The 23101-nt window shown below is 51.1% G+C and overlaps 1 protein-coding gene across 4 annotated transcripts in view; it reads right to left on the bottom strand.

The window, feature by feature from the left end:
- Nucleotides 1-22814, bottom strand: part of NFIC (nuclear factor I C) — a 92591-nt gene extending 69777 nt beyond the window's left edge. For 2 of the 4 annotated variants that reach the window (XM_028713657.2, XM_077921999.1), the window contains exon 1: nt 15736-15953. In XM_028713657.2, coding sequence (XP_028569490.2) covers nt 15736-15765 — 30 coding nt within the window. In that variant the 5' untranslated portion in view covers nt 15766-15953. Of the gene's footprint in view, nt 1-2054; nt 2348-15735; nt 15954-22637 lie in introns of those variants that run through there. The other 2 variants (XM_077921998.1, XM_077921997.1) reach the window with 2 other exon arrangements.
- Nucleotides 22815-23101: the final 287 nt, after the last annotated feature.

The raw sequence follows: 23101 nt of genomic DNA, 5'->3' as shown, positions 1-23101 counted from the left end.
GTGGAAAGCTTTTAAAAGCTCTCTCCGGTCTGTGCCAATCTGGGTTCAGCCCAGGGATTAGGCGACGGGAGTTGGGTGAAGGGGGGTAGAGATCAGCAATGAACCAGGACAGGGCTTGAAATCCGATCAGCCACTCCGACAACTTTCCCTCCCGCCAGATTAGCCCCGCCAGAAAGATGCCGCCATCGGGCTAATCCGCTTTCGAGAGACCCGGGCCGGATTTCCCAGAGGTGATCGGGGGACTTCGAGCGGCCCCTGCAATGGCTTGGGGGTGGGCAGCAGCCTTCTCCAAGCTAGGATACCCCCCCAAAAAACCCACACACCCGTCTGACGCCCAGAAATCAGCATGCCAAAGGTCAGGGACCACGATGGCGGCTGTAGTTGGCCCCTCACTTTGCTGCACAGTTTGGAGGCCTCTAAATCCCAGCCTAGGGTTGCCATGTGTCCTCTTTTTCCAGGACACGTCCTCCTTTTCAGGGGTAAAATTTTCGTCTGGGTGGATTTTTAAAACTACCGTATTTTTTGCTCTATAAGACGCACCAGACCACAAGATGCACCTAGTTTTTGGAGGAGGAAAACAAGGAAAAAAATATTCTGAATCTCAGAAGCCAGAACAGCAAGAGGGATCGCTGCGCAGTGAAAGCAGCGATCCCTCTTGCTGTTCTGGGATAGCTGCGCAGCCTGCATTCACTCCATGAGACGCACACACATTTCCCCTTACTTTTTAGGAGGGAAAAAGTGAGTCTTATAGAGGAAAAAATACGGTATACTTTCTGGAGGAGACGCAGACATCGCTGGTGGTTGAAAAGACTTGCTTTCCTCTTCTCTTCTTCTGCCCACGCCCAGCTACACCTCAGCAATATCTCACAGCTTCTATAGCCGGGTATTTAAAAGGTAAAGGACCCCTGGACGGTTGAGTCCAGTCAAAGGTGACTATGGGGTTGCGGTGCTCATCTCGCTTCAGGCCGAGGGAGCTGGTGTTTGTCCGCAGACAGCTTTCCGGGTCATGTGGCCAGCAGGACTAAACCGCTTCTGGCGTACGACGGAAACCAGAGCACACGGAAACGCTGTTTACCTTCCTGCCGCAGCCTGTACCTATTTATCTACTTGCAATGGCATGCTTCCAAACTGCTAGGAGGGATATGGGTGGCGCGTCTAAACCACTGAGCCTGTTGGGTTTGCCGATCGGAAGGTCAGCGGTTCGATTCCAGCGACGGGGTGAGCTCCCATTGCTCTGACCCTGCTTCTGCCAACCTAGCAGTTCGAAAGCACACCGGCGCAAGTAGATAAATAGAAACCACTGCGGTAGGAAAGCAAACAGCGTTTCCGTGCGCTCTGGTTTCCATCGCGGTGTCCCATTGCACCAGAAGCGGTTCATGTCAAATTGCTGTTTTAGGGTTTGTTTTTAAAAGCCTGGAACGGATTAATCCGCTTTGCATGACTTTCTATGGGAAAGCACGCTTTGGTTTTGGAATGCTTTGGTTTTGGAACGGGCGTCCGGAACGGATTAAGTTTGAGAACCAAGGTGCTGCTCTCTTCCTGTTTAAAATGCAAAATCGAGTATCTCCCACACCCAGCCATACACAGACGCATGACGGATGACACACACACAGAGGCAGCCAGGGTCAGATATCACTGCCTACAAGCGTTGAAACCGCCTGCGTGACTCGGCAGAAAGGAAAAAATCACTCTGCACGTGCTCAAAAAGGACCACCGTCGCGGCGCTAGAGACAGGTGCCGAAGTTCAGCCTATGGGGCGCACGAGGAGTTTTAAAATATTGGGAATTTCTTCCCTAAAGATGCAGTTTGCAAACTTTTCCTAGGGTTGAGGAGGGGTGGGGCAGTCAAAGCGGGAAGGGAAACATCTCAGAAGAGATTGCAGAGGGGAAATTGTCGGCTTTTCATGAAAGAGTCACAGGCAGGCCAGCAAATCGGAGAGGGGGCGGAATCTATCAGGAAACACAACTTCCTTGTTCTGGGAGGGGGAAATAATAATAAGGGATCTCTGTGTCCTGGCTGAAATCTCCCCACCCTCCTCAGTGGCTCCTACTCACCCGCGGAGGGTCCATCTGTCACCCAATGGCCCCCCTCCAGCTGGGACCCCCAAGGAGGCGCTATCCAAAAAGTAGCAAACACCCCAGGCTGGGAGGAGATGAACGCCTCTCTCTCTCTCTCTCTCGCTCCTGGATTTAAAAATAGCTTGCCGTCCTTTTCTGCCAAGGAAGCGACGACGTACGCAAGAGTTTGGCTGGCACGGCACTACGGGATCGCCAGGGCCCCCCGCAAAGGTCTCCGGGAGTTGAAAAGTGCACGTCCGCCTGCCCCCACGGCATGAGAGGGGGCTAAGGAAATTGGCAGGGGGGGGGGCAAGGAAGGAGAGAAAGAGAGAGAGAAGTGAAAGGAGGAGGGACTCGGGGTTGAGATGTAGCTTGGGGCTGTTGCAATTGGGGGAAAGAAGCTAGGAGGAGCCTCGTTATAGAAGCATAGGATCGTCGAGGTGGAAGGGACCCCAAGGGTCATCTAGCCCAACCCACTCTTTTCCCCGGCGCGAGACTTGAACCCACGACCTGGAGGTTAAGAGTCTCGTGCCCTACCGATGGAGCTAGCTAGCGTCTTGTCCTCACCGAGGTGCCCAAAAGCAGTGGTTTTCAAGCAGCGTGGCACCCTGGGATGCCTTGAACAGTAATAATAATAATAATAATAATAATAATAATAATAATAGTAATAGTAATAATAATAATAATATTTTTGGCTTCCGAATCACCTCATTGTGCTTTCTAAATATTCTTATACAGTGGTACCTCGGTTTAAGAACTTAATTTTAAGGGAATCAGAAAGTATACGAGCAGGAATTGACAAAGAGACAGCGGAGGGAAAAGGGGAAATAAAGGGGGGGTATAAATTGAAAATACAGTGGTACCTCGGGTTAAGAACTTAATTCGTTCCGGAGGCCCGTTCTTAACCTGAAACTGTTCTTAACCTGAAGCACCACTTTGGCTAATGGGGCCTCCTGCTGCTGCCGCAGCACGATTTCTGTTCTCACCCTGAAGCAAAGTTCTTAACCCGAGGTACTATTTCTGGGTTAGTGGAGTCTGTAACCTGAAGCGTCTGTAACCTGAAGCGTCTGTAACCTGAGGTACCACTGTAATAATTAATAATAATAAAAAATTATTATTTATACCCTGCCCATCTGGCTGGGTCTCCCCAGCCACTCTGGGCGGCTCCCAACAGAATATTAAAAACACAATAAGACATCAAACATTAAAAGCTTCCCTAAACAGGGCTGCCTCCAGGTGTCTTCTAAAAGTCAGATAGTTGTTTATCTCCTTGACATCTGACGGGAGGGCGTTCCACAGGGCAGGCGCCACCACCGAGAAGGCCCTCTGACTGGTTCCCTGTAACCTCACTTCTCGCAGGGAGGGAACCGCCAGAAGGCCCTCGGAGCTGGACCTCAGTATCAGGGCTGGACGAAGGCAGGAGATGCTCCTGGGCCGAGGCTGAGATCGTCTTAGAAACTGAGATATGAAAGCTAGGAGCTAACCTTAAACCTAGGTTACGGGCACAACGACGGAATGCCTAGGTGCTTTTTTTAATAACAAGAATAAAAAGGTAAAGGTACCCCTGCCCGTACGGGCCAGTCTTGCCAGACTCTGGGGTTGTGCGCCCATCTCACTCAAGAGGCCAGGGGCCAGCGCTGTCCGGAGACACTTCCGGGTCACGTGGCCAGCGTGACATCGCTGCTCTGGCGAGCCAGAGCCGCACACGGAAACGCCGTTTACCTTCCCGCTAGTAAGCGGTCCCTATTTATCTACTTGCACCCGGGAGTGCTTTCGAACTGCTAGGTTGGCAGGCGCTGGGACCAAACAACGGGAGCGCACCCCGCCACGGGGATTCGAATCGCCGACCTTTTGATTGGCAAGCCCTAGGCACTGAGGCTTTTACCCACAGCGCCACCCGCGTCCCTTTTAATAACAAGAATACAAAGCTGAAAATGAATGAACTGCAGCTGAAATATTCCGTTCATTTTTCACATGGTCTAGTCCTTCCCAAGAAAGTAAAATCTCTCACTTCCTCCATTACTTTCTTGGGCTCCATGATCACTGCAGATGGTGACAGCAGCCACGAAATCAAAAGGCGCCTGCTTCTTGGGAGAAAAGCAATGACAAACCTAGACAGCATCTTAAAAAGCACAGACATCACCTTGCCGACAAAGGTCTGTATAGTTCAAGCCATGGTTTTCCCAGTAGTGATGTATGGAAGTGAGAGCTGGACCATAAAGAAGGCTGATCGCCGAAGAATTGATGCTTTTGAATTCTGGTCCTGGAGGAGACTCTTGAGAGTCCCATGGTCTGCAAGAAGATCCAACCTCTCCATTCTGAAGGAAATCAGCCTCCCGCAGTTTGGTCAAACTCATGCTGGTAGCTTCGAGAACACTGTCCCACCATCTCGTCCTCCGTCGTCCCCTTCTCCTTGCGCTCTCCATCTTTCCCAACATCAGGGTCTTTTCCAGGGAGTCTTCTCTTCTCCTGAGGTGGCCAAAGTCTTGGAGCCTCAGCTTCAGGATCTGTCCTTCCAGTGAGCGCTCAGGGCTGATTTCCTTCAGAATGGAGAGGTTTGATCTTCTTGCAGTCCATGGGACTCTCAAGAGTCTCCTCCAGCACCAGAATTCAAAAGCATCAATTCTTCGGCCATCAGAGGCATTTGGGACTTACGAGAAAGAGGCGAGCGAGTGGCGGCAGGATAGAGGTTTGTATCATCCTGCGTTGCACGGAAAAAAGAGGATAGAGGAAAAGCTTTTTCTCCCTCTGAGTGTCGGGTGAGAGAAATGACTCCTTCATGCTGTCGGTCTACGGAACTCCCTCCCACAAGGCGAGAAAGTTACGGCTACAACAAGAAAGCTTTCCTACCACATAAGCAACTTCATTGTTTTCTCACCTGCAAGAAGCTCTCTCCGTGTTTGGTGGCAAGAAGTCTACTCTAACCAAAGTTCAGAAGTCGGGCGCCGCTTATTCCGTACGCTAAAGGCAACTGTCTCAGTTACTGCAAATGGAGGTGCCGAGATTTGAACCCAGACCTTCGACACAGGAGGCAGTTGCCCGACCACAGAGCTACAGCCCTTCCCCGGTTCCTAAAAGCTACTCAACACATTCCTTTGAGGGACCTCCTCTGAATCATCCTTTTTTCTGCTCAGTATTTCAGAAGAGTGGGGACAGATTTCTTCATGGTTAGACTGTGGAACTCACTCCCTCAGGAGGGAAGTAACAGCCACCGATTCTGAAAGCCTTAAAGGGGATTAGACAAAGAGGAAGATAAGGCTATACTAGCCAGGATATCTGCATTCCACCTGCACTGCCTCGTCCCAGTAGACCTGAAGGAGCGTCTCCACCCCCATCGTTCAGCCCGGACACTGAGGTCCAGCTCCGAGGGCCTTCTGGCGGTTCCCTCCCTGCGAGAAGTGAGGTTGCAGGGAAGAAGGCAGAGGGCCTTCTCGGTGGTGGCGCCCGCCCTGTGGAACACCCTCCCACCAGATATCAAAGAGATAAATAACTACCCAACTTTTAGAAGACATCTAAAGGCAGCCCTGTTTAGGGAAGCTTTTAATGTTTAATAGGTTATTGTAGTTTAGTGTTTTGTTGGAAGCCGCCCAGAGTGGCTGGGGAAACCCAGCCAGATGGGTGGGGTATAAATTATTATTATTATTATTACTATTACTATTATTATTATATTATATTATATTATATTATATTATATTATATTATATTATATTATATTATATTATAAACAGCCTTGGCCCAGTATACCTGAAGGAGCGTCTCAACCCCCATCGTTCTGCCCAGACACGGAGATCCAGCTCCGGGGGCCTTCTGGCGGTTCCCTCCCTGCGAGAACCGAGGTTGCAGGTACCCAGGCAGAGGGCCTTCTCGGTGGTGGCGCCCTCCCATCAGAGGTCAAGGAAATAAACAACTGACTTTTAGAAGACATCTGAAGGCAGCCCAGTTTAGGGAAGTTTTTAATGTTGGATGTTTTATTGTGTTTTTAATATTCTGTTGGGAGCCGCCCAGAGTGGCTGGGGAAACCCAGCCAGATGGGCGGGGTGTAAATAATAAATTATTAGTCTTGTTAATTGTTGTTATTATTAATCTTACTTTATCTGTAGCGGAAGGATCCTAGCCTAACGGAACAGCATATGTTCTGCATGCAGAATGTCTGGCTTCAACCTCCAACGGCATCCTGGGAGAGATTCCTTGCCTGAAACCCAGGACAGCTGCTGCCAAACCGTGCAGACAGGACTGAACTTGATGGAACCGACAACCTGACAAAAGGAAGCTTCCGGGATTCCCGCTGACAAAACCACAGCAGAAAACCAGGTCTTAAGTTACAGGGGGGGCCCTAGATTTTGGGGAAACGTCAGCAAGAGCCATTCCGCAATGGCACAGTGAGATCTCCACCGCTGACCGCTGACCGTTAGGTCCAGTCCTGGCCGACTCTGGGGTTGCGGCGCTCATCTCGCTTTACTGGCCGAGCGAGCCGGCGTACAGCTTCCGGGTCATGTGGCCAGCAGGACTAAGCCGCTTCTGGCGAACCAGAGCAGCGCACGGAAATGCCGTTTACCTTCCGCCGTTTATCTACTTGCACTTTGAGGTGCTTTCGAACTGCTAGGTGGGCAGGAGCAGGGACCGAGCAACGGGAGCTCACCCCGTCATTGCGGGGATTTGAACCACTGACCTTCTGATCGGCAAGTCCTAGGCTCTGGAGTTTAACCCACAGCGCCACCTGCGCCCCCTCCCTAATTTCCAAATTCTCTGCCCCCCTGAAGAGGGTCAGGCTGGATGACCTGGAGAGACCCCCTCCGGATTTTGAAGGCGCGTTTCCCCCCTCTTCCTCTCGGAGCTGCCTCGGCCCTTCCCTCTCGCCGTCCCAATTTGTTCGGAGAGCGTCACATGCCGAAAGGAAAATAAAAAATAATTGCATCCTTGACTTGGCCCGGGAGTTACGGGGCGGGATTGCAAAGCGTGGAGAGGGAGGGAGTGTGCGCAGAGAGGAGAAGGGCAGAGATAAGATTGCACAACTTTTTTTTCTTCCAGCCTCCCCCAGTCTAGTTGCTGAGCATTGTTCAAAGAAAACACTGGGCCCTTTCTTTGGAAATACCCTTCCTCCTTCTCTCTTCGCTCTCCCTCCCTCGCTCCTTCCCGCTTGGACTGCGTTCCTTCTGACTTCCCCGTCTGCTGACCAGATGCCCTGGACGCAACTTTCACTAGGAAAGGAAAGGGAGGGGTAGGATCTTCAAAGCAGCCTGCCCTGCTCTTGACCTTGAATACCCCTTACTAGGGAGGATGGAGGGGACGCGGGTGGCGCTGTGGGTTAAACCGCAGAGCCTAGGACTTGCCGATCAGAAGGTCGGTGGTTTGAATCCCCGCAATGACGGGGTGAGCTCCCGTTGCTCGGTCACAGCTCCTGCCAACCTAGCAGTTCGAAAGCACATCAAGGTGCAAGTAGATAAATAGGTACCACTCCGGTGGGAAGGTAAACGGCATTTCCGTGCGCTGCTCTGGTTCGCCAGAAGTGGCTTAGTCCTGCTGGCCACATGACCCGGAAGCTGGACGCCGGCTCCCTCGGCCAGTAAAGCGAGATGAGCGCCGCAACCCCAGAGTCGGCCACGACTGGACCTAATGGTCAGGGGTCCTTTTACCTTTAGGGAGGATGGAGGGGGGAAACAGAGCAAAATTGGGCAAAGCGAGGGGGGAAAGGAGGAAACGAATATTCGCGTCCGTTTCCTGTTGTTCAATGAACTCTGGTTATGTTGTTGTTGAGTCGTTTAGTTGTGTCCGCCTCTTCGTGACCCCCTGGACCAGAGCACGCCAGGCCCTCCTGTCTTCCACTGCCTCCCGCAGTTTGGTCAAACTCATGCTGGTCGCTTCCTATGCAATATTTTTCTTTACAGCATCGGACTTTCCTTCCGCTTCCAGGCATATCCGCAACTGAGCGACCTTTCGGCTTTGGCCCAGCCACTTCATCAGCTCTGAATTTACTTGTACTTGTCCTCCGCTCTTCCCCAGTAGCATGTTGGACACCTTCCGACCTGAAGGGCTCATCTTCCAGCGTCATAACTTTTATATGCCTGTTGTCTTTTGTCCATGGAGTTTTCTTGGCAGGGATACTGGAGTGGCTTGCCGGTTTCTCCTCCAGGTGGATCACGTTTGGTCAAAACTCTCCACTACAACCTATCCTTCTTGGTTGGCCCTGCAGGCATGGCTCATGTATGGAAGCGAGAGCTGGACCATAAAGAAGGCTGATCGCCGAAAAATGGATGCTTTTGAATTGTGGTGCTGGAGGAGACTCTTGAGAGTCCCATGGACTGCAAGGAGATCAAACCTCTCCATTCTTAAGGAAATCAGCCCTGAGTGCTCACTGGAAGGACAGATCCTGAAGCTGAGACTCCAATACTTTGGCCACCTCATGAGAAGAGAAGACTCCCTGGAAAAGACCCTGATGTTGGGAAAGATGGAGGGCACAAGGAGAAGGGGACGACAGAGGACGAGATGGTTGGACAGTGTTCTCAAAGCTACCAGCATGAGTTTGACCAAACTGCGGGAGGCAGTGGAAGACAGGAGGGCCTGGCGTGCTCTGGTCCAGGGGTCACGAAGAGGCGGACACAACTAAACGACTAAACAACAACAAAAGTTTCAGGGGAGAAACGTTGGAGGGGATGGAATAGGACGTCCCTATTTTCACAGGAGAAACATTGGAGGGGATGGAATAGAAGTCTCTATTTTCATTGGAGAAATGTTGGAGGGGGTGGAATAGGACGTCCCTATTTTCAGGGGAGAAATGTTGGAGGGTATGCGTGTCTCTGGGTTGTCGTTTTTCCCTGAGAGTAAACAAGCAAACGAACTTGGAGACCAGAAGGTCGGGGAAGCCAGGAAGAAGAAGAAATGCAAAATCATGACCTAGGTTTCTAAAAGCGGCATCGAGGGAGGAGGTGGCTGATCCCAGACAAGAGCGAGGGAAAGTCCCAAGGTGCTGAGAGACAGCTGGGGAGAGAGAGAGAGAGTTTGCCATCAAGGGCCTGGACTCAAATCAAGCAGGTCATTGCGTCGTCCTGGCTAGGAGTGGCACCGAGTGTGCCAGGGCTATTTTTGGGCCTGCATGCCGTGGCTTTGCCAGCAAGGCAGACGTTCCCAAAGGCGAGATGACGTCCCCATCCCAAGAAATGTCTCTGCGCAAACTCCTTGCCGAGGGTTTAAAACCGCTCAATTGGAAGTTGTGTCTTGGGGGGCGGGGATGGAAAGAGAGAAAGGGGCAAAATAATAAATAATAATAATTGTTTATTTATACCCCACCCATTTGGCCGGGTTTCCCCAGCCCCTCTGGGCGGCTCCCAACAGATTAAAAACAGAATAAAACGTCAAACATTTAAAGCTTCCCAATACAGGGCTGCCTTCAGATGTCTTCTAAAAGTCAGATAGTTGTTTGTTTCCTTGACATCTGATGGGAGGGCGCCACCACCGAGAAGGCCCTCTGCCTGGTTTCCTGCCACCTCGCTTCTCGCAGGGAGGGAAGCCCCAGAAGGCCCTCGGGAGATGGACCCCGGTGTCCGGGCTGGAGACGCTCCTTCAGGGATACCTGTGACCTGGTTACCCTGAGTTGGGAATTATTGGGCCGTTGCGTGGGAGGGGGAGGCTGCACTCTGGGTATGCTCAGAGGTGGGGGAATTCCTTAAATTGCCTCCAAATTGAGTTGGTCTCTCTCTCTCTCTCTCTCGCTCTCTCTGTGTGTGTGTGTGTGTGTGTGTGCATCCAAAAATGCACGCACTTCAAAAAAATACAGCTGTTAAGATAAACACTGTCTTAGAAGAGAGTTTCCCTAGAAAAATGGGATTTTAAAAGCAGCATTCATTTTCCTTTGAGAGGCATAGCCAATGCACTCTGTACCCGCTCAGAGGCCCTCTCTCCCTCTTCCTGCACGAAACACAGAGAAATTGGCTCAGAAAATCACCTGAACCTCACCTGAACTTCCAATGGGCTTCAGAATAGGTGCCCTCGTTCACTGACCATCATGGAATATTTTTATTTTTACTATTTTAATTACATGAATACCATCGTCATCATTTTATTTATATCCTGCTTCCCCCCTCCAGCCCCCAGATCACAGAGTCTAAAACAGCCACAGATGAAAATGCAGAAACGCTACAAACCTATAAAAGGCCGTCATTCATTAAACCCTAATAAAATTAAAACAGTATCTATTAAAATGCATGTAATGGAAGCATGGCAGCACTATTGAAAGCCCTTTCCTTTCAAAATGGCACCTGTTGGAATAGGAAAGCCTTTGCTTGCCGGAGGGAGGAAAGCCAGGAGGGAGACGGCCTGGTTTCTCTCGGCAGCGAGTTCCAAAGTTGTTTCGGAGGAGCCACCACAGAGAAGGCCCCGTCTTGCACCCCCAACCAAGCGAGCCTGTGAGGTTGGCAGGACCGAGAGAAGGGAACGCCCAAACATCTCAGAGCCAGGGCAGGTTCGTACGGGAGAATACAGTTCTTCATATAGCCTGGGCTTCAGCTGTATAGGTCTTAACTACCACAATGTGCTCTATGTGGGGGCCTTTGATGGTGACCCCGAAACTGCAACTAATCCAGAATGCGGCAGCCAGACTGGGGACTGGGAGCGGCCACCGAGACCATATAACACCGGTCCTGAAAGACCTACATTGGCTCCCAGGACGTTTCCGAGCACAATTCAAAGTGTTGGTGCTGACCTTCAAAGCCCTAAATGGCCCAGTATCCCTGAAGGAGCGTCTCCACCCCGGACACCTGGGTCACTCTCCTGAGGGCCTTCTGGCAGTTCCCTCCCTGCAAGAAGCGAGGTTGCAGGGAACCAGGCAGAGGGCCTTCTCGGTGGTGGCGCCCTCCCATCAGACGTCAAGGAAATTAACGGGGCCCATGTCTTACATCACAGGAGCCTACACAACACAAAACACTGTGCTATTGCACAGCTTCAGGATCTGTCCTTCCAGTGAGCACTCAGGGCTGATTTCCTTCCGAATGGAGAGGTCGGATCTTCTTGCAGTCCATGGGACTCTCAAGAGTCTCCTCCAGCACCAGAATTCAAAAGCATCCATTCTTCGGCCATCAGCCTTCTTGATGGTCCAGCTCTCACTTCCATACATCACTACAGTAGTACCTCGGGTTACATGTTTCAGGTTACAGACTCCGCTAACCCAGAAATAAGAACTTTGCTTCAGGATGGGAAGAGAAATTGTGCTCTGGCAGCGCAGCAGCAGCAGGTGGCCCCATTAGCTAAAGTGGTGCTTCAGTTTAAGAACAGTTTCAGGTTAAGAACGGACCTCCAGAACGAATTAAGTACTTAACCCAAGGTACCACTGTACTGGGAAATCGCATAGCTGTCAACTTTTCCCTTTTCTTGCGAGGAATCCTATTCGGAATAAGGGAATTTCTCTTAAAAAAGGGAAACGTTGACAGCTATGGTCAACTTTGGGGGGAACTGGCCCCCTCAAATATTTAATTTGGCGATTGGCTCCTGGGCTCCACACCGCACACCTTGCCCCTCCCCCCCCCGCGGTTGAAACTGAAAGTGATCCACAGCGCATCTCCGCATTTCAAACTTGAAAAACGTAAATATTCCTCCGTTGCAAATATGGCCCCCACATCATTCCATGTATATGGGACTTTAAGGCGGTTACATTCATTTTAAAAAAAAACATTCTGCTTGGTTTGCTGTTTCCTAACCATCTGATAACAATCGATAATAATAATAATAATAATAATAATAATAATAATAATAATAATAATAATAATAATTTATTATTTGTACCCCGCCCATCTGGCTGGGTTTCCCCAGCCACTCTGGGCGGCTTCCAACAAAGATGAAAAATACACAAAAATGTCACATATTAAAAACTTCACTGAACAGGGCTGCCTTCAGATGTCTTCTGAATGTCAGGTAGTTGTTTATCGCTTTGACATCTGATGGGAGGGCGTTCCACAGGGCGGGCGCCACTACCGAGAAGGCCCTCTGCCTGGTTCCCTGTAACTTGGCCTCTCGCAGTGAGGGAACCGCCAGAAGGCCCTCAGAGCTGGACCTCCATGTCCGGGCTGGACGATGAGGGTGGAGATGCTCCTTCAGATATACTGGACCAAGGCCATTTAGGGCTTTCAAGGTCAGCACCAACACTTTGAATTGTGCTCGGAAACGTCCTGGGAGCCAATGTAGGTCTTTCAAGACCGGTGTTATGTGGTCTCTGCGGCCGCTCCCAGTCACCAGTCTAGCTGCCGCATTCTGGATTAGTTGTAGTTTCCGGGTCACCTTCAAAGGTAGCCCCACGTAGAGCGCATTGCAGTAGTCCAAGTGGGAGATAACCAGAGCATGTACCACTCTGGTGAGACAGTCTGCAGGCAGATAGGGTCTCAGCCTATGTACCAGATGGAGCTGGTAAACAGCTGCCCTGGATACAGATTTGACCTGTGCCTCCATGGACAGCTGTGAGTCCAAAATGAATCTAGAGCAGAGACTCGTGCAGACAGGCAACGGGTACCCTCTTCTGCTCACGGCAGCCTACGCTGCCGCTGTTATCCATCATGATGGACTGTACCAAACCATAAAGGTAAAGGGACCCCTGACCATTAGGTCCAGCCATGACCGACTCTGGGGTTGCAGCGCTCATCTCGCTTTACTGGCCGAGGGAGCCGGCTTACAGCTTCCGGGTCATGTGGCCAGCAGGACTAAGCCGCTTCTGGCGAACCAGAGCAGCGCACGGAAACGCCGTTTACCTTCCCGCCGGAGTGGTACCTATTTATCTACTTGCACTTTGTGCTTTCGAACTGCTAGGTTGGCAGGAGCAGGGACCGAGCAACGGGAGCTCACCCCGTCATTGCGGGGATTCGAACCGCCGACCTTCCGATCGGCAAGTCCTAGGCTCTGTGGTTTAACCCACAGCACCACCTGCGTCCCATGTACCAAACCATATCTGGTGCAAAATTACCCGTCCCATTCCCCCGGTGAGAGCAATACATCGTACAGAGTTGGGGCGAGCAGCTTCCCACATGGATAGGTGTTTTGAACGAACAAAACCCTTAAAAACCCCCAAAATATGAACGAACCTCACTTTGTTGAAGCATGACTGCAACTGTATCACAGAGCAAGGTTTTGAAACTACTGGCTGATATTTTACAGAGGATCACATGTGTTTGATCCAAGGTGAAGATTTAAGTCAAGATTTTTCCCTTTTTTTATTCTGAAACTCGGAAAGCCAGGCATTTTATTCGATCTCTGGGGCAGGACTTTGAGCTGTTTTTAAAAAAAACTAGCAAAAAGGATTTACAAGCAATGGGAAGATTTAAGTCTCAAAGCTTTCAAAAACAGGGTTGTTTTTTTAAAAAAAAGAGGGAGTCCAGAATTTTGATAACGGAATATTGAAATTGGGCCAAATTGTGACTTGGCGGGGCCACATCTTTGCACATCTACTATCAAAAGCTCAGGCCAGCTTGTATCAACACGGGCCTTGTCTGTTCGAAACGCCTCTCTATGTTTTTGGGGGCTGCCTAATTCAAATTCTCCCCGCTGCACGGAAAATCCTTGAGTTTGCTATCAGTTTGTTCCCCCCTCCCACACACACACAACAAATGCACTTAGAAATAAAATAAAATCCATGCCCTTGATAGAAAAGGATGTCAAGGTTCTCGCGAGACGCCGCTTTGTTTAGGAGTTACTTATCAGAAGAATCACCCTTAGTTTGCAGCAAGGAAGTCGTTACATGAGAGGCCGGGTGTTCAATAATTAAAATAAAATATCAAGAATCGATCGGGGAGGGAGGGAGGCGAGGCTGCCCCACTGGAGGGGACGTGAAAGCAGAGAATTACGCTGCAAAAGTCGGAAGGAGCCCGCAATAATATCAGGCCCCGGGCACTATAAGGCAACGCTTCGCCGCTAAGGAAAACTTGCATGCGGGAAAAAGACTTTATAGCAGGTCACGTCGAGGGAAGGGCAAACACTGTGTCCTTTCCAAAGGGAGACCTGCAACCCACACTGGATTTTGACACACACAGAGGGAAAACAAACAGCCGAGGAAAGCCACACAACATCCCGTGACTGGCAACACAACGAGGGCACCGCAGGAAGACAGGCTTGTGGGGACACCGAAATGTGTTCACAACTAAGCAAAGGGACCCCTCCGAAAATTAACAGGACTGTAAGAAACTGTGCTTGCTCTGATGACGCCAGGAGAACCCGACCAGCGACTTTCCCCATGAAATATACAGCATGGCGTGTGAATATTTCATGCCTCGTGCTGCAACAGTGTCGTTGCAGATCGGTGGCCGGCGCACACCGATGCCACAGGCATGTGGGGGGTAGGCACAGGAAGGAAGACACACACACACACAAACACACACCCCTCGCTCGCAATCAGCTGTCTCTCACACGCTTGCACGAAGCGCAGCCTTTGCACGAGGGCCCCGCATGGACGCTATCGTCTGGGTGACATGTGCGCCGGACTGCCAGACTCTTGCACTCTCACTCTCTCTCGTCTCGCACACATGAGCGTTCTCAATTCCATGTGCACAGGTTCCTGGGCACATCCTTCCATGCAGGGAGGAACGTGGGACCTATGGCACCAGCGCACAGCGCATTTGCACACTTGCATGCCCGAGCTCTTGCACGCCGCCTCGCCTGGCACACACGAGCGTTCTCACTTCCATGTGCGCAGGTTCACATCTTTCCATGCGGGGGGGGCCTATGGCAGCAGCGCATGGCGCATTTGCACACTCGCTCCGGCGCACTGGGGTGGATTTTGAGACCTCTGGGGCACTCAAAGGCTCACCGATACTTACAAACCCACGGCGCGCACACTGAATCAACCCCTACGCACGCTGGCATGGAATAGCCTTGGAAACTCCGGCACACTGGGACTCATGCGCTCGGCATTCTTGCAAAAATGCGCTCTCTCTCACACACACAGCCCTCTCTCTTTGCCAACTTATCAGAACTTGGTGCATAGTTGGGGAAACAGTTGATATTAAACCTCTCCTCTCCCCCACCGAAAAAAACCCCTAGCCACCCACTCCACACACACATCCCAGTGTGGAAAGACAGTGTGGAAAGACCAGCCCATGCTGCCTAAGGAGTGCAGATTAGGGGGTGTCCTGTCCCCCACATATTATACTGATCCAGACTCGTGCATTGCTAAAAGCCAGCAGTTCGGCTCAAAACACAACAACCAGCAGGGAAGGAGGGTGGGCTTTTTTTTTCGGGGGGGGGGAGGAGTGGTGGTTTAGGAGGGTAGGATGCAAATAGAAACTTATTGCAATCGACCTGCAAAGTGGGGAAAGGGGGGGGGGGGTTGACAGAAATCGGGCGCCTTTTAGGAAGCTCAACTGACTCAGAGGCGGACGAATGCACAGACCGCTTTCTCTCTCTCCAACAACGCCCCCCCCCGCGCGCGCCACAAGCCCGCAGCCCCGCCACGCATTTTCTGCAATGGACAAAACTCTTTTCTCCGGTGGGGGGGGTGGTGGTGGTTGGGGTGGAGAGAAAGGATTTTGAGAGGGGGACGGTGGGTGAAAGGAACCGAGCTGCGAAGAGGAAACAGATTTCAATTCCCCCCCCCCCCAAAAAAATGATACAAATTAGCAATGCAAAAAGGAAGGAAGGAAGGAAGGAAGGAGGGGGGGTGGAAAGGAGATCTCTGGTAAAAGGGGGGGGGGAGGAAAAAGGCCTTAATTACCTGGGCGAGGCAGAGAGGTGAAGAATACATCTCCAAGCTGTCGCGGAGTAAACCGTTGAGGAGGGTTTTTGGGGGGGGGGCGGGGGGAGAAGAGAGAGGCTTGAGAAAGCAGCTCCAAGCGTAAAAGTTACTGAGTCATTTCGGAGGCTGGAACAGTTTTCCCCTCTCACACTCTCCCTCTCCCTCTCTCCAACACACACTCTCACTCTCTCTTTCCCAGCGATGGATCGGTGCGGGGGGGAGGGGAGGAGACGGCGAGGGGGAGGGTGTCCGAGGGGAGGGGGTGGGACCAGAGAGAGCGTGGGGGGGGGGAGAGAGAGAGGAAAGCACGCCTAACCCTCCGAAAGAGAAGCATTATATATATATATATATATATATATATATATATATATATATATATATATATATATATATATCCAACTTTTTTAAAAATAAATAAATTAGGAGGGGTGGCTGCAATCGTATCCAACCCTACGCGTAGCGCGCGCAGGGCGCGTGCATGCAATGCGCTTTGGTAAAAAGTTAAGGCGTCGCTTTTCGAGAAAAGGTGGAAAGCTGGGATGGCAATTCACAGCGATAATAATAGGTAGGTGGGTAGGTGGGTAGGTAGGGGATCACAGCTGCCGGCGCGAAAGCACCCGAAGGCTGCGATCCCGCACCCACGTTTTAGCTAGGAGCAAAGGTCGCGTCGAACTCCGGGGCTGGAGGGTGGGGGCGCCTTCCTCCTCCTCGCGAGGAGACGTGCCCAAAGATCGCGCCTTTACGCAGGCGATTTTTAAAAATATATATAATGAAAGGAGATCGTATGCGACTCCGGGAAAAGAGGAAAGGTCCACAATTTTTTTATTTATTTTTTTTAAAATTATTTAGGGGCTTTAAAAAGGGGGGATAGGTTCACAACCCGGGAGGGGGCTAAAAATAATATGATTTTTTAAAAATAATAATCCATAAATGCTGTACTAACATCCTAGGGAAGGGAAGAACGGAGGGGAAGAGATGGAGTTTACCCCCCACCCACCCAAAAAAAACCACTTTTAAGAAAAAGCTGAGATGCAGACTTGGGAATTTTTATAAGGTGTGAAGCAAACAGGCCTGAGATGATGAAGATGATGATGATGATAATAATAATAATAATAATAATAATAATAATAATAATAATAATAATAATTAATAAAAATAATAATAAAAATAATAATAAATCAGTCAAATGATTTCGGAGCGGTGGAGAGAACTCCCATATTCTCCCTCTGGGAGGGAATTTGAAATAAAAGAGCAAACTTTGGAGTGAGAGAAAGGTGTTTGCTTTTTTAAAATCATCTGGATTTGCATAGATCCTTACAGCTAAACTCCCCAAAAAGAAACTCAGTTTCTCCGAGTGGTGTTTTTTTGGGGGGAGAGTTTAGAAATCAGAATCAACTCCTCCGAGAAAGGGGTGCGTGAGGCGTGCCCGGCGTTACTCCAACCGAGAGAAGAGGACCCCCCCCCCATTCCTTTGAGAGGCTCTACTTCCGAGTAGAACTTGGCTGGACTCAGCAGTCCTCTAGATCCGGGTGAGAATCGCCGGAACAGGGGAACGACGCGCTGCAGGAATCGCGTCTCCAAGGCTTTCAGCTCAGGAGCTACCCACTCGCGCGCGCCTTTCGCGAGGGAAATGGGATTCGAGAGGAATCAATGAAGCCTCTTCCTATTCTGGAGCACTCTCGCCCTCCCTCTCGCCTTTTAAAAAATCCCATTATTGCCACCGACCTTCCGCACGCACCTTGCGAAGCGAAACACGCGCGCGTACCCAGTTTCCTAAATCAGGACTGAGCAACGCAGAATTGTCTTCCCTCCTGAAAGGGCGCTTGTATACAGACATCTGAAGAGGAGGGAATTCCAAACTTAAAGTAGCTTTTTCTCTCCTCCTACGCCCCCAGCCCAGTTTTTAGCTCTCGGCAAAGAAGTCTCAACTCTCTCCTAACTTCTATCCCCTTCTGCCCCCGCCCCAGCGTCAACAAAAATCTTATTTTGGTAAGCTAATGTAACAGCGGGCTGTTGATTCTGGTAACAGTAACAATAAAACCAGGATGTTTCTCAACATAACGCGGGGCATGTTTGCTCCGAAGTCTCGCCGGCCTTTCTTCCAGGTAAGGAAGATGTGCGCAGGATCGCGGCCTTTCAGGCCAACTGCTCAGAAGTGCATTCAGTTCAATGGGGCCTTCAGCTGCATATATGCTTGAGAGTAAGCCCCCACCCATTGAATTCAATGGGGCTTTACTTCCGAATAGGCACCCACAGAATTGCCTTGTTGGTGGATTTTGGGAGAAGGGAGGGCAGGCCGTTTAATTAGGGACTGTGGGATGGGAGGCGGCGTCCATGGGTTTTGGAGATCTGTCCAGACCCCACCCGCAATAGAAAGTGAAGTGATTCGCTCCCTGGAAAACCACTTTTAGCAGATATCGCAAAGCGGCCGAGCAAGCAAGCAAGTCAAACGACACGGGGAGACACCCCCTACCAAGAAATAAACAAACAAGGAGACCCCCTATTCTTTTGGAAAGGGAGTTCTGTCTGCAAAGGGTCGAGAACATCACAAAGGGAGATTTCTCAGAGACCGGCTAGGAATACTCACCACAGCGCAAGAGCTAACTTTCTGGGTACCCCCGAGCACCCACAAAATTCCCCATGAAGGGGCCAGGCACCCACAAATTTCGGTGCCAGGGTCATGCACGCTGCAGGGCACCCGGGGTCAAGTTGGTACTCAGTCTCTCTCTCTCTGTGTGTGTGTGTGTGTGTGTGTGTGTGTGTGTGTCCCAAACCAACATACACACACACCACAACACACACACCAGGGCGCAATCCCCGAAAGAGGTGCGATTGACAAAACCCCACACCTCCCATCTCCTGCTCTCCCCTTCGCCACTTGCAGATTTCACAAGACCTATATGTTTCCTTGGCCAACTTCACCTCCTTATTTGCAAAGGGGTGTGTGTGTGTCAAAAAACAACACACACACACACACACACACACACACACAAACCACCTCAAAAAACCCAGGAGGAGGGCTGGATAGAGGTTGATATTTCCTTCCCCCATCCCCCGAAAAGAGAAAACGCGGCCCAGTTCCCTTTCTGCCAGGCGTTTAGAGAAGAAAAATCAACTCGGCTCCCAAACGTTTCCCGAACCACAAAACTCTTGTTCCGGACATGGCCGGCAGTTGGAAGCAGAATAAAATTAAAAGAAGGGGGAAAGGGGAAGGGTTTTTATTTTTTTAAAAAAGGGTGTGAGTTTCTGTAGAAATGGCACCATAACCCGGCTCTCTGTTACGCATGAAAAAGGCGCATGATTTCTGACTTGAGGTCGGCTTCTTAAGGAAGGCTGAGGTTTGGGAACTCCCCAAAGCGTGGCGAGTTCGCTGCCTCTCCTGGGAAGTTAAGGATCCGCCTGGAGGTAATAACACCGGCCCTGTTTACTTCTGAAACCGGCGCAAAATAAGGAGGAGGATGAATAGGAAGCGTAAAATGAGGTCACAATGAGGACTAGCGGCTTGCTGGAGGAGCGGGGAACTTTCTAATGGCGCAACTGAATAGTTGCGCGGAAGAAAAGTAAAAAAAAAATTCCTGGTTAATTTAAACAGTTCTCTCTCTCATTATGAAAAGGGACATCTAGCCCTGAAATATCAAGTTGTTGGTGTTTTATCCGCAGGGCTGGACTTTCAACTCTGTTGACAGGACTGCCATATATGAGAGAATGATTTATACAGTAGCCTTTCATTAAGAATTTAGCCATAATTCTGCGGTCGGGGAAAGGTAAGGGGAAGAGGTAAACTAGGAAATCACTGCGTCCGGCCTAGACGTCGCATCAAAGAGCGGCCCGGCTGAGCGCTCCTGTAGGCACAGCAAAATCCCCGCCTGCAGAAATCTAGCAAGACAACCTTTCTCTCTCTCCGTCACCTAGGTCTCTAAAGCGGGCGCTGCAAGGCCTCTGGCTCCTCAGACTGTCAGTCTTTGAGGTGCCCCCCCCCCGTTTGCTGCAACTGATAGACAGGGCTATCCCTGTGGAACTAGATTTCTATCTGCAGGGATTTATTTTATTGTATTTTGGGGCATGGGTGATCTTCAGCCGCGTATGAGGAGCCCCGCTTTACAGTCTTGTAGACGTAGGGCCCCCAACCAGCGACCTATCACCTCACGGGCCATTTACTGAGATGCAGACTTGCATTAAGACAACCACTGTTCACGTGAACGATCAAACATGCCGATAATTCGCTATATATCTATTAACTGAGGTGGGTGGTTTGTCTGGAATGTTTCTTCGAGCGGTGTGTGTGCTTTGGAAGGAGAGGGCTGTGATTCATACGTTCATTCCAACATTTTTCTACATCCTCCCGCTATAAGCTCCTACAATTATTATTGCTGCACATTGCAAACGACGAAGTATTTTATTTTTTTGGCATCGGCTGGCGTTTAGCCCCCACTCCAAAAGCCAAGTCTATAACACTAATTGGAGCCTCAATCCTTCTTCTGCTGCCCCTCCCGTTTCACTTCTCTCCTACTCCGATTTTTTTTTGGGGGGAGGGTGTTACACGCAATCCGGATTCTTAAAAGTTTGGGAGTTGACACGCGAGTTTCACCGCTTAGCCAAGCCACGGCGCGCGGGGATGATGATGATGATGATTATTATTATTATTATGCGGCTGTCGGGAAAAGCCACGTAAAATTCCAGATTTCCTTCAAAGTCAAAGAATTTGGGTTGAGGGTTTTTTTGGGGGGGAAATGAGGTGCGACTGGAAGAGGCGGCGACGGGAGGAAAGAATTCGGACTAACTGCGGCACTTTCCCCCTTCGCAAACTTCACGGCGCTCCCCCCTCCCAGCTGCCCCGATCCTAAGCGTGTCTGCTCAGAAGCAAGCCCCATTCAGTTCCATGAGGTTTCCAGGTAAGCGAATGAGGATCGTGCCCTTTAAAAATATATATATATTCCTCCAAGCTTCTACAAGACCGTAGCTCATCCCGTGGAAAAACTTCCTGACTCGGGACAAAAGGCAGGTTTACTCGCGAGGAAGCCCCGCTAGTTTTCAAAGGACCCGTTGGAACTTTAGCCTGGGAGTAGGCCCTATAGTGCCTACTCATGTGTAAGCCCCATGGGGCTTACTTCCAGGTAGATGGGTGCAGGACCCCCGACTTCTGAGCAGCCCGCCGGCTTAATATTGAGCAAAGCCAGTTTAAAGTTGGCTTTGCAGGGCAAATCCGACTCGCACGTGTTTACTCGGGAGTAAGCTCCCACGGACAGCAATGGAGCTTTTGCTCCTGAGCGGAAGAGCTCGAGACTCGTACGATGTGCCCTCCGGCGGTGGCGCGCTTGTCCCGTTGAGTTCCACAGAGCTTTACTTTAGAGTAAACGCGCGAGAGGGTCGGCTGGGGAGCCCGGAGCTCATCCGAGGAAGGCGCGGGCAGCGCGGGGATACAGAAACCGATCGCCATCGATTAATCGAGCGATCGTTCTCTTCGATCGAAGGCTCCCTGCGGAATTACCAGGCGGCGCGAAGTGGGGAGGGGAGAGGCGAGAAAAATCCCCTTTGAACTCGCTGCGACTTGGCTTCCCAAGGATAGATCGCCGCACTTAAAAGAGATCTATTTTTAGAATTGAACCCGGCTTGGAGTTGGGTGTGCGGAGGAAAATGGACGGAGGAGGGTAAAGGTTAGAGCGAGGAAGAATTTTTTTTTTCTTCTCCTTTCCCCGTGCGGGGCGGGCGGAGCGGGTCTGGTGCTGCAAAGGCTGCAGCCCAGCCGGTGTGTGTGTGTCTCTCTGTGTGTGTGCACACGCGTGCGCGCGCCTTTCTCCCTCTCCCGTCCACCTTGGGCTCCGCAGAGCTCAAGATCTTACTGCTGACGAAGCGGCCTTCGCCGAGTCTGCCGCAGGGCCCAGCTCGCTTAGCCAGAGAGAGAGAGACAGTTAATTTTTACGCGCAGGATAGAGAGAGAAAGGGGAGGGCGTTGGAGAGAGGGAGATCTTTCCAAGGTTGGAGGGGAAAGGGAGGGGGGCCCTCTTCAGCTCGAGAGCTGGATCGGGGCCAAAGGCAGCAGTTAGCGGCGCCCAGAGAAGCCCCGGCGTCTCCCTCTCCCTCGGTCTCTCCTGCTCTCCGCTAGGCGTCATGTTCAAGTTCAGCTCGGCTCCCTTCCTCCTCCGCCCCCTTCGCCAGAGCGGCCATTTTCCGCTACATCTACCGTTTGCTGAGCTAGCTGCCAAGAGAAAGAGAGAGGGTGGGGGGGAAGGGAGGGAGGGGGGAGAGAGATGATTGCCACACACACTCCCCCGTCTCTCTCCCCCCTCCTCCTCCTCCATCGCAGATTCTTACGCATTCTCCCCCCCTCCCCAATTCCATGCGTAAAAGCGCACCGGGTTTGGAGAGGTAGGACACTCCGCAGACTTTATAGCGCTTTGCATTCTCCACCTCTGCGCACCCGCCCCCCCCATTAAACTCTGACACTTTGCACCAAGGACGGGTACGGTGTGTGTGGGGGGGAGGGTGGTCTTCATCTAGGCAAGGCACTACGGCAAAACGCGACGGGGGCTTTCCGAATAGGGGCGCGCTCTTTCCGGAACGGGGCATCCCCAAACACTCAGAGTAATGCCCTTTTCCCAACCACCCTGGTCGTGCCAAGATCCTTTCTGTTTTGATTCTAACAAGGCTCTCCCCTCCCCCCACCGCCAGCACCCTATTCCCCCCCCCCCAAAGCCCACCTGCCTCGGACTTTCTCTCTCTCTCCCCCCCCTCACAAACCCCACCTCCATCAAGTTATCCTGCCCACCCACCCGCTCCTCCGCCACACCCCACCAAGGAAATCGGTGTGTGTGTGGGGGGGGGGGATATTATTATTATTATTATTTAAAAAAAGGATTTGGAAACTGACGCGAAAAACTTACCATCACCCAAGCGAAATTGACCAGGGCGGCAGAGCGGCTGAATGCCAACAGGAAACTAAGGTGGCGGCCGGCGGCAGAGAGAGAGAAGGGGCTTATTTATTTATTTTTAAGGTCCCACCAAGTTGTTGTTGTTGTTAATTTGCGGAGGGCGAAGGGAAGGGAACAACCTCGCCTCCTCCCCGGAGAGAGGGAAAAAGAATAGCAACAACAACAAGCCGAAAAGCGGGGCCAGGTCTTCGTTCCCTTCAGCGTCGGGTCAGTTCTGTCCAGGCGCCTTCCGTGGCTGGGTCGACAGCATCTTTTAAGGTCTCAGCTCAGGAGAACCCGCTGCGGCTTGGCCCTCCCCAGATATCAGTGAAGTAGGGGGGGGGGTTCTCGCCCCACTTCCCCCCTCCTCACTCTCTCTCTTTTTGGTAAAATAATTTTTTAAAAAATAAATAAATCCGGGGGTTATTTAGTTGCTA

This window comes from Podarcis muralis, chromosome 18 (assembly GCF_964188315.1).
Source record: "Podarcis muralis chromosome 18, rPodMur119.hap1.1, whole genome shotgun sequence".
NCBI lineage: Eukaryota > Metazoa > Chordata > Lepidosauria > Squamata > Lacertidae > Podarcis > Podarcis muralis.
The sequence above is the reverse complement of the archived record's forward strand: the minus strand, read 5'-3'. Positions and strand labels throughout refer to the sequence as shown.